The sequence below is a fragment of the Fragaria vesca genome, linkage group LG2, assembly GCF_000184155.1.
Source record: "Fragaria vesca subsp. vesca linkage group LG2, FraVesHawaii_1.0, whole genome shotgun sequence".
In the NCBI taxonomy this organism is placed as follows: domain Eukaryota; kingdom Viridiplantae; phylum Streptophyta; class Magnoliopsida; order Rosales; family Rosaceae; genus Fragaria; species Fragaria vesca.
In genome coordinates this window covers 20,178,656-20,190,135 of record NC_020492.1, presented here as the reverse complement: position 1 = coordinate 20,190,135, position 11,480 = coordinate 20,178,656, and the positions used below count along the sequence as shown (strand labels likewise).

At 40.4% G+C, this 11,480-nt stretch overlaps 5 protein-coding genes across 5 annotated transcripts in view; 1 reads left to right on the top strand and 4 right to left on the bottom strand.

Moving 5' to 3' along the window:
• LOC101296920 overlaps nt 1-1,255 on the top strand; it is a 1,565-nt gene extending 310 nt beyond the window's left edge. The window contains exons 2-4 of the mRNA XM_004290951.1: nt 71-266; nt 358-444; nt 838-1,255. Of these exons, the coding sequence (XP_004290999.1) occupies nt 71-266; nt 358-444; nt 838-993 (439 nt within the window). The 3' untranslated portion in view covers nt 994-1,255. The remainder of the gene's footprint in view (nt 1-70; nt 267-357; nt 445-837) is intronic.
• Nucleotides 1,256-2,007: 752 nt separating this feature from the next.
• Nucleotides 2,008-2,772, bottom strand: LOC101303012 (F-box/LRR-repeat protein 2-like). The gene has a single exon (XM_004292732.1). The coding sequence runs from the start codon at nt 2,770-2,772 to the stop codon at nt 2,008-2,010; it is 765 nt and encodes a 254-aa protein (XP_004292780.1).
• Nucleotides 2,773-3,854: 1,082 nt separating this feature from the next.
• Nucleotides 3,855-4,892, bottom strand: LOC101302726 (F-box/LRR-repeat protein 2-like). Its single transcript, XM_004292731.1, has one exon. The coding sequence runs from the start codon at nt 4,890-4,892 to the stop codon at nt 3,855-3,857; it is 1,038 nt and encodes a 345-aa protein (XP_004292779.1).
• A 1,436-nt stretch (nt 4,893-6,328) lies between these two features.
• Nucleotides 6,329-7,405, bottom strand: LOC101302428 (F-box protein SKP2A-like). The gene has a single exon (XM_004292730.1). The coding sequence runs from the start codon at nt 7,403-7,405 to the stop codon at nt 6,329-6,331; it is 1,077 nt and encodes a 358-aa protein (XP_004292778.1).
• A 2,796-nt stretch (nt 7,406-10,201) lies between these two features.
• Nucleotides 10,202-11,200, bottom strand: LOC101302137 (F-box/LRR-repeat protein 13-like). The gene has a single exon (XM_004292729.1). It carries the CDS (start codon nt 11,198-11,200, stop codon nt 10,202-10,204), a length of 999 nt encoding a protein of 332 aa, XP_004292777.1.
• Between the last annotated feature and the right edge of the window lie 280 nt (nt 11,201-11,480).

Sequence of the window (11,480 nt, the reverse complement as noted above, 5' to 3'; positions counted from 1 at the left end):
CCCTTCATTTCTTGAATCTTTTGAATTCAAGAAACTTGCATATATTAGTGTGTGTTTGTAACTGTGAAAGGCCGAGGTTGTTGGATTTCGTTTCGGCATTGGACGATTCGGTGGTGAAATCGGCCTCCGAGAAGGCGTTCCGGTCGCTTCCGGATTTGTCAAAGGCGGTGAATGAGCTCACCGTGCTCAAAGGCGTGGGTCCGGCCACAGCCTCGGCTGTTCTGGCAGCCTATGCGCCGGATGTGGCGCCTTTCATGTCCGACGAGGTGCGTTTTACGGTTGTATTGTGTATTATATTTCGGTAGTTGCTGTTTGGTTTTGGATTTTGAAGTTGTGATGTTGGTGATTGATGGGAAGGCTATGGAGGCGGGTCTTGGTAATAGCAAGGACTATTCACTCAAGCAGTATCTGTTGTTTGCGGATAAGTTACAGAAGAAAGCGAAGGTCAGTCTCAGTAGAGTATCATCATAGATGAGCCAAGTTGTAAATGCTATGGTCTTTGGGAAGAGGGAGTGTGGTATATGAAATTGGGTTTATGAAACAAGAGCAAATGTCTTAAGTAATTCTTTAGCCTTACGAAATTGCTTCAGATATCTCTTTTAGTTTTGATACTGCACTGCACATCTGACTGCATTGCCTTCTATGTCAAAGCAGCTGTTAGTTAGATTTGTAATAACTAGCTTGGTGGTAATCATAATTTTGTTTTTTTAATCAATTTTATGACTGAACTTTGTATGTGAGACTGAGAGTATTGCATCTATGTGAAGTAAATCATATGAAGTATGATTAAATGTTCTGTAACCATAAGCATCTGATCTGTTGGAGGATTGTGTGCAGGAATTGAGTGCAGAAGGGGAAACCTTCACACTATCAGATGTAGAAAGGGCTTTATGGAGTTGTGCTGTAGGGGCTAAATTGCTATCTTCACAGTCAGATCCAGACCCCAAAGTTACTGATAAAACCAAAAACCCCAAGAAGAAGAGAAAACGCTGATTCGCTTGAGTTATAACATTGAATAGATCCCAAATGAACTGTATCAGTCCAAGACCATTATGTGTAGTAACATCTGTCTCGTTCTTCTACTTTGGATTCCTGAAACTATAAAGTTTGTAGCGACCTTAAACTTTATTTTGGTCAAATGGTTTGGGTGATCAGTTTTGATAGAGTTGTAGAAACGCAATTCCAAAATTTCAGTAATGATGCAACTTCATTGTTCAACTTAGTGGAATCTTTGCCATTCTGTCATTTGTGGTGGCGTATTATACTACTGTTGTACTGAAAAGTTCTCTTTCGAGTCTGTTGGGTTTTTGCTAAAAACATCATGTAATATGCTAAATTGAACTGCTGGTATTCAGGTGCTGGAAGACTGCAGATGAAAGTGATGGGGTAATTTGCAGATCTGGCAAGAACGTATACAAAACAGGAATGGAGAGGTTGGGTGATACGCAGAGGTTCTGAAAGAAACCAGGACATGAAAGCCTGTGGGTGACACACAGAGGTTCTGATCTGCAAACATGCTATCGGGGTTCTTAGATCTTGCATATAGTTTTGAACTTGTGTCTGAGTTACAGATGTTATGAATTATACTCGGGCTTTAAGTTCCTGGGAAATGTAAACTATCTGATCTACATATGTTATGTAAACCTTCATTAAAAACTAAATCGCACTGCATTTGAACTAACAGAACCAGACATTTCCCATATTTGGGTCATCACGAAAAGAACCTCACAATGCTCCCATCGCTTTCTGTCATCTAATTTAACTTCAAATTGTCACAACCCTTTCCAGGCACCATTAATGTCTCCCGCCTTCAACATGGAGCCAGAACAACAAGCTGTACTACTACCATTACAACCAGTAAAATTCAGCAACTAAGTTGGGGCAATTCTCAGCCAGAACAACAATGCTTTAAACACCCAACTCAAGTTCAATTTCTTGAGGGATTTCATCGTAGAGGTTGCTATGACTTCATGACAACGTTCATGTGGGATTTAAACAAGAAATCAATCAAAGCCACAACTCATCAGCAAACTTCACAATTCTGCTAAGGCTTTCAGGAATGGTTTCTTTGATCATATTAGACAGGACGATAGACTTGAGTGACTGGCATCCAAGCACCATGTGCTCGATATCGGACAACCTAAATTCACTACACATGCGCAAATCAAGAGACTGCAGACACCTGTGACCAGAAAATGCACGAACTCCGGCGCCAGTTACATAGGAACCACTTAAATCAAGAATCTCTAAGTTGGGGCAATTCCCAGCAACAAACACTATGCTTTGGTCCGACACATTCGTCAGCCTGCCCAAGTTCAACTTCTTGCGGGATCGATTACCAGAAACTGCAGCTATAACTCCACTATCAGTGACACCAGTTCGGTACCCGCAGCTTTCCAAATCCAGCTCTTCCAAGCATTGCAAATTCTGCAAATGACAGAACCCGGAGTCTGTTATATCATAGCATTGAGCAAGCACCAATGTGTTAAGGGTTTTTGAGCACCTTCCCTGTGCCAACAATCTCAAACCATTGTCCGAAATCTCGGCATATTTTAAATTCAAATAGCTCAAACGAGTGCATAGTCGCCCAATTGCTTCAACCGCATCGTTATCGACCACCCTGCACAATCCCAAATCCAAATAAGTCAAGTTCTCATGAGCCAACTTATGTAGCCACCTCTCAATGCTTACAAGCCTTCTCCCACTGAACGAAACCTCGAACAATTTCGGAAGGCCGCCGCCACTTGACAGACCGTTGGTCGGAAAAAACATTGCTAAGAATTCTGTGGTGCTGAGATCGATGTCCTCCAGTTTGGGACATGTTTGGGCTATGAATTCGAGGTCGGCTTCCTCCTCGATAAGCTGGGACGTCTGGAATGCAACTAGATTAGGGAATCGAGGAAGTACCTGACGGAGAAAACTGAGTCGGAGTAAAGTGAGTGACCTTCTGGTTAGACCCTCCAGTGTGAACCATAGTTTGCAGACTTCGGCGACCCGTTTCAGGATCTGACCTAATAAATCGTCAGTCAATTGACCCGTTTCAAGTAACATCGCCACTAACATTACAACTAGTAAAATTCAGCATCTCTAAGTTGTAGCAATTCTCAAAAAGAGGAACAATGCTTCTACTAGAGACATTAGACACCCAACTCAAGTTCAATTTCTTGAGGGGATTGCATTGCAGAGGTTGCTATGACTCAAGTACCAGTGACTTTATAACAACGTTCATGTAGGATCAAAACATGACATCAATCACTCCCCACCACCAGAAATCTTTGATTTGATATTTCAAGCCCCATTCACTTGCATATTACTACGTACAATTGCTATGAACAAGAAGCTGAGGTTCTACTTGAACAAGGGAGAAATCCAAATACTATCCACTACAACGGAATCATTTCTGTTTCCATACAACTACAGGATTGGTGAGAAATAACTAGTCGCACTAACACAAATATTTTGCAAAAGCAGATGCAGAAGAGTATAGTCACTGTAATTTAGCATTACTCAACATAACTCATGAAACACAAACTAGTTCAAGTCATACTCAAATAACATCAAGAAAGAATAGTGAACCAAAGTAGAGAAAGCAATGTTGACCCTAAACACAGCTCGACCACAAAATGATCTTGTAGATAGCAATGTCATTACGAGCAAGGTTAAGTACCAGAGGAAGAAAACATATACAGCCAAGCTACCGGTACTACAACAGCATATTAAATCCAGTTTTTCCAAGCAACACATAGTCCGCAAATGGGAGATGAAGCAAAAATTGCTCAACTTATATCAATGAAAAGACATAGCAAACCCAGTGAATTGAAGCCATCTTTACCGCTCATCAACCAACGTCAGAATTATAGTATGTAATCCACCAAGGTCACAATTTTGCTAAGGCGTTCTGGAATTGGCTTTTTGATGATCTTCTCACTCAGGACGAAAGACTTCAGTGACGGGCATCCAAGCACCATGTGCTCCACATCACGCCAAGAAAAAGCATAACACAGGCGCAAAACAAGAGACTCTAAGCACATGTGACCTGAAAATGCACGGATTCCGGCGCCAGTTACCCTAGTACCCCTTAAATCAAGAAACTTTAAGTTGGGGCAATTCTCAGCAACAAACACCATGCTTCGGTCCGACACATTCCTCAACCAACTCAAGTTCAACTTCTGGAGGGATTGATTTCCAGAGATTGCAGCAATAACACCTGTATCAGTGAGAACATTGCCTTCCAAATCCAGCTCTTCCAAGCATTGCATATTCCGCAAATGCGCCAGCCCCGAATCAGTTATGTGATAGCATTTAGCAAGCACCAATGTCTTAATGGCTTTTGAGCAGCTTCCATGTGCCAACAATCTCAAACCATTGTCCGAAACATTGGAATACCTTAAATTCAAATAGCTCAAACAAGTGCACAGTTGCCCAATAGCTTCTGCCGCAGTTTCATCGACAAACCAGCAGTACCCCAAATCTAAATAAGTCAAGTTATCATGAGCCAACTTATGTAGCCACCTCACAGTGTCTACACGACATCTCCCTCTGACCGAAACCTTGGACAGTTTCGAAAGGCCGTTCGTCGATAAAGACCTTGATTCGAATTCTTCGGTGTTGAGATCGATGGTCTCCAGATTGGGACATGTTTTGGCTATGAATTCGAGGTCGGCTTCCTCCAAAAAAGACCCGCCAGTCCGGAATGAAACTAGATTAGGGAATCGAGGAAGTACCCGACGGAGAAAACTGAGTCGGAGAAGATTGAGCGACGTTCTGGTTTGTCCCTCAACTTTTAACCATTGTTTGCAGACTTGGGAGAACCGTTTCCGACCACCCAGCTCGCTGACCCGTTTCAGGATGTGACCAATTAGATCGTCATTCAGTTCAGAAATCTCCACCATCTTTGATTTTCTGGTGTTCAGGGTTTTGAGCAAAACAGGGTTTATCATTATATATATAAAAAATAAAAAATAAAAAATAAACTAAAAGAAACGGCTTGGGAGGTGGGCTAGGTGGACGCTTAGGCCCGCTAGGCTGTTTTAAAATCGTGGTGATAGACGGGTGTACCTCTCTCGGCCCAAAACCCTCCTAGGCCCAAACCGTTACGTTGAAGGTTGTGAACGAATAGGCCTAGTACGACGTCGTTGCCTTACGTTCTCGGAATGCTTATGTTTGATTTGAGAACTCTGACTAATTGTATAGCTAATGCGTCATGTTGGTTGGTTTGTTTGAGGTTTTGGAGGAATTGAGCTCGCTAATCCGAGACTGGTGGTTCAGTTTTAGTAGAGCTGGTGATGTTTATTGGATGTGGATTTGCAATCAAAATAAAGAAAACTTTTTCAAAGTATGATCAGATTTGCTAGATCTTATTCGATATGGAAATCTAACTTGCTAAAAAGAAAATTAGACACAATGAAGCTATGAAGTATAAAAACGTGAGACAACGATAAGAACAGAACCCACAAGAAAACAATCATGGGTCTGTTCGTAAACCATGTGTTACTGTCAATCCTACTTGCATTGCTCGTAACTATGTGTGATGCTGCACCAAACGCAAAGGTGCATGTTAACATCACTAATGATTTGTCTCCGATTCGGCGGGGGATTCGCACAAGTCTCAACATTCACTGTAAAACGCAGAAACACGACTTTGGTCGTTTGGTGATCCCTTATGGATCGTCCTTTGAATTTGTTTTTTCACCAAGTATTATCAGGAGGAACACCAGACTGGAGTGCGATGCAGAATGGGTTGGTCTTATTCATAGCTTCACTGCATACAACCAAAAGAGTCCAATACTAAACATTGTTTGCCGATCAGGATTATGTTTGTGGAAGATAAGGAGCAATGAATTATGTTACTTTAACTACTTACGAAGGGAGTATGACTGCTCCCCGTGGCATGGGTAGACGTCGTTGAATTCTCCTTGTAGTTCATCTGGAATAAGTATTGAAAATGTTCTTTTCAGTTGTATGATTTTGTTAATGTTGGTCAGTTGGCTCTGGTTAAAGGCATTTTTAATGAATTAGATGATTTATATCTTCCCGTCTGTATATGAATGAAGTTAAAAACTGTGATGTCAACTACAATTACCTCCGAATGTAAATATACATAGAAAGACAACTGAATTAGCTAGACAGAGAGTTGAAATCTAAAACATTTCGAATACTGAAATCTACAATTAGATAAAGTTGATAGTGAATTTGAAGACTGAGATCGATAGAGCAATATAACAGACTGCTCCAAATTTGCGCCGTCATGAAAAGAACCTCATAAATGTCTTCCTGAACTTAAACCCATGAAAAAGCATAAGAAAACCTGGTGAAGTTGATGCCCTCTTCAATAATCATCAACAAACGTCACAATTCTGCTAAGGCTATCAGGAATGGTTGCTTTGATCTTATTAGGCAGGACGATAGACTTGAGTGAGTGGCATCCAAGCACCAAGTGCTCGACATCGGGCCAACGAAAAGAGACTTTAGGAGAGATTCCCAAAACAAGAGTCTTTAGGCACCTGTGACTGGAAAGTGCACGAATCCCCGCACCAGTTACACAACAACCACTTACATCAAGAATCTCTAAGCTGGGGCAATTCTCAGCAAGAAACACCATGCTTTGGTCTGATACATTCCTCAACCAACTCAAGTTCAACTTCTTGAGGGATCGATTTCCAGAGGTTGCAGCTATAACTCCAACATCAGTGACATCGTTTCGATACCCGCAGCCGCAGCTTTCCAAATCCAGCTCTTCCAAGCATTGCATATTCTGCAAATGCGAGATCCCGGAGTCGTTTATACGACAGCATTCAGCAAGCACCAATGTCTCCAGGGTTTTTGAGCAACTTCCATGTGCCAACGATCTCAAACCTTTGTTCGAAATATTGGATCTTTCCAAATTCAAATAGCTCAAACAAGTGCATAGAAGCCCAATTGCTTCAACCGAATCGTCATCGACCACCCTGCAGTTTCCCAAATCCAAATAAGTCAAATTAGCAACCCTATGTAGCCAAATATCAGTGGCTACATTCTGCCTCCCTCTGACCGAAAGCTTGGACAGTTTCGCAAGGCCGCCGCCACTTGACAAACCGTAAAGACCGCTCGTCGGTAATGACCTTGAGCTGTATTTTGTGGTGCTGAGATCGATGGCCTCCAGTTTACGGCATGTTTGGGCTAAGAACTTGAGGTCCGCTTCCTTCTCGATAAGCTCGGATGTCTCGAATGTAACTAGATTCGGGAATCGAGGAAGTACCTGACGGAGAAAACTGAGTCGGAGAAGATTGAGCGACGTTCTGGTTAGACCCTCGACTGTCAACCATTGTTTGCAGACTTCGGACACCCGTTTCCGATCACCTGGTTCGCTGACCCGTTTCAGGATGTGACCTAATAGATCGTCATTCAGTTGTGAAATCTCCACCATCTTCCGTTCCCTGATTGATTTCTGGTTTATTGGGTTTTGAGCAAAGGAGGGGGGTTTATATTGCTGCGATTTCCTGGTTAGTCTAGCATTCATTGTATGCAAGTATTTCAAAACCTATTACAACCCGATAATCTTAAACTTCTGTTCATGGTTTGATTAGAGAGTTTATTATTTATACCTCTCCTAGTCCTCGTGTAGTTAGGTTCATTGCATCCACCTGCCAATACGTTTTTAATTAACGAAACTCTCTGACTTAACGAAAACTGATTGTCTGATTCATAAGATAAAAAATAAAAAATCTAGCTCAAAGGATTATGAGACCTTATACAGTTATGCTCATAGCTAGGTATACAAGGAATACTGAATTCAAGAGCGAAGCGGAGAGATATGAAGTGAAAGATTTATCGAAAAAAAAAAAATGAAGTGAAAGATATGAAGTAAACTTCAACTACTAGTATATGGAATATTAGTAGACTTCAAAATGAGAGCAGAACATGTAATTAAGCAGCCGAAGTTAAAAGACTTGGAGCAATGAAACAGCAGAGCAAGAAGCCAGCCAATTTCCTGGTGAAGTCCCAAATTAACACCATTCACCGCTAAATTAAACCATACTCACAATGTTGCCTAGTATGGCTAAGACATAAAACTTGTTCTAGTGCTTCTGGTTGAGTGTACTATATATCTACCTAATTAAATGCAGTTTGGTATTTTGATAAAAAAAATATATCAAAAAAAAAAAAAAAAAAAACCAATACTCACAATTCCGCTAAGATTTTCTGGCATTCCATTCAAGATGACATTATCTTTCTCCAGCACAATACTTTCAAGTGTTTCACACAGGGGCGCCGTAGCTAGCTAGCCTAGGACGAGAGAAGTCAATTGATCCCTCTCAAATTTAATACATGTTTTAATTACCCTTTATTATTATTCATTATTAATAGAATGAAACATAAATGACCCTTCTTAATTTTGAGAAAAAAGATATATTTTTTTTATTTTGAGAAAAATCTTAAATAGGCTTAAATATTCATGAATATTAATGGAATGATATAGAAATCTATGTTGTTAATATATGATTCATTGATTCAATTAATACAAATTTTTACCTTACTGATATGTGCTTCAAGCTAGGATCACAGTTATTCTCAAAATTTATTCAAAATGATTTAATGGTACGTCTTTCAACATTAATATTAGTATAAAACATACAATACTTTTACATACAGGTTCCTGACAACAAATTTTTTCTACTAATTTGTATAGGACAAGAAAATTATAGAAAGCTTGTGTTATTGTGTTTTTAGGGAAAAAAATTGTGCCCTTTTTTAACGAATGACCACAAATTTTACTTTCTTAATATATAAATTTTGACCATTCGTAATTACAATTTTGGCTACACCACTGATTTCACATCAGGCCAATTCAGATGAAAATGCGACCCCAAAACGTACAAGAGACTCCAAGATCAAAAAATGCCCTAATGCCAGAACTTGTTACCATGCAACCACTCACATCAAGCACCTCCAAGCTCACGCAATTCTTAGCAAGACCGACAATGCTTTCGTCAGAGACCTCACTCAGTTCACTCAAGTTCAGTTAATTATGGACGAAAGCATAGATCAGTCATCATGAACTCATGACCACTAAACTCCCATCATCTTCAGAGTAGCTTCCTTTAAATAGCGGATTATTGTCTGGTATATGTTCACCATGTTAAAGATATTTTAGTAAACATGATGGATACAATTACTTCATGTTTCAGTTAGAAAAGTGTGGCTTAGATTAGAGCTCTTTGGAATCTCACGTCAGAAACGTGAAGAGTTATCCTTGAGTTATAAAGAATGGTACCACACACATTAATGTCGAAGCTTTTTGTGTTAAAACCCCATACCCGTTTCACATCCGGGTGGCTAAACTGGAGACAATATCGACATTTCTGGCCTTGTGGGTGTGTGTGACCCTCGGGGCCTGTCGGCCGCTTCTGCATAACACTTCAAACATTTGTGTTGTCGGAGAATGCACTATGGGTTAGTGAGAAAAACAATCGTAAACTAACATGATTTCAATAACATTAATACACTTTTATTTTGGTTTCTGCATATTGTAGGTGAGTGAGTGAATAATATATTGACACAAATGAACTCGAAACATATCAAAACGCTTTCCTGCGGATCTCAATTACCTGCAAATGCCTTCTATTTGATTCTTCGATTTTGTTGTTTTTTTTATCTTTGTCGTTTTAACGGATGAAGGTCTAAAGTGAAAGACAAAGTACTGATCACATCTAACTAGGAATGCTTTATGCTTATAACTGTTAGCTTAATTCATTGCTAAATCAAAAGGCCAATACTCCTAGCTGGTTGTTGAAGTCAGTGTTTCATACATTCATTGCAAAGACGTTTTAACCTCCCATTCTCTTGTGATGTATTCCGAAACTATAACCCCTAAATATTAGGTGAACCGTAGTGGTTCAGTTTTTAGAAGTCGAATTCATAAAATTAGTATCTAGAATCATCATCCAGGCCTCAAATTCTTCAACAGAAATGAGATGCCCCTGTTTCTGCATTTGTCAATATGAAGCAAAAGATGTCATGAAGTGAATATTCATAGCAAACTCAAATACAGCTCCCAAACATGGATAAACTTGATACTAAGGCTTCAGACCGAGATCAAAACAATGAAAAAGAATAAAGAACAACCCCGGTGAAGTTGAAGCAGCCTCTTCTTCACTAATCATAACTGAAACGTCACAATTCTCCTAAGCTTTCCGAAAAATGGAGCACATACGCGGCTTACTCAGGATGATAGATCTAGACTTGAGTGACTTGCATCTATATCGGGCCACCAAAAATATTCACGATCAGTGCGCCAAACAAGAGACTCTAGGCACCTGTGACCGGAAAGCGCACGAATTCCGGCAACAGTTACACTAGAATGACTTACATCAAGAAACTCTAAGTTGGGGCAATTTTCAGAAACAAACACCATGATTTGGTCCGACACATTTATCAACCAACTCAAGTTCAACTTCTTGAGAGATCGATTTCCAGAGATTGCAGCTCTAACTCCAATATCAGAGACTTCGGTGTCGTGCTCCCCGCAGTTTTCCAAATCCAGCTCTTCCAAGCATTGCATACTCTGCAAATATGAGACCCCGGAGTCGGTTATATAATAGCATTGAGCAAGCACCAATGTCTTAAGGGTTTTTGAGCACCTTGCATGTGCCAACAATCTCAAACCCTTGTCCGAAACATCGGAAACTTCTAAATTCAAATAGCTCAAACAAGGGCACAGTAGCCCAATTGCTTTCAACGCTTTGTCATCGACCAAGCTGCACCTTCCCAAATCCAAATAAGTCAAGTTCTCATGTGCCAACTTAGGTAGCCATCTATGAATGCCTACATTCTCTCTCCCTCTGATCAAAACCTTGGACAATTTCAAAAGGCCGCCACCACTTGACAGACCGTAAAGACCGTTTTTCGGTAACAAACTTGATTCGAAATCTGTGGTGCTGAGATTGATGGCCTCCAGTTTGGGACATGTTTGGGCTATGAACTCGAGATCCGCTTCCTCGGAGATAGGCTGGGATGTGCGGAATGTAACTAGATTAGGGAATCGAGGCAGTACCTGACGGATACTACTGAGTCGGAATAAAGTGAGTGACGTTATGGTTAGACCTTCGACTGTCGACCATTGTTTGCAGACTTGGGAGAACCGTTTCCGATCATCCGGGTCGTTGACCCGTTTCAGGATCTGACCTAATAGATCGTCATTCAGTTGTGAAATCTCCACCATCTTCCGTTCCCTGATTGATTTCTGGTTTCTAGGGTTTTGAGCAAAGGAGGGGTTTATATATATTGCTGCGATTTCCTGGTTAGTGTGGGTTTCATTGTATGCAAGTATTTCAAAACCTATTACAACCCTATAATCTTAAACTTCTGTTCATGTTTGATTAGAGAGTTTATTATCTATACGGACTATACCTCTCCTAGTCCTCGTGTTTCTTAACTTACTATAGATTTTGCATCCACCTGCCAATAGGTTTTTGACGAAACTCTCTGATTCAAGTCATTCA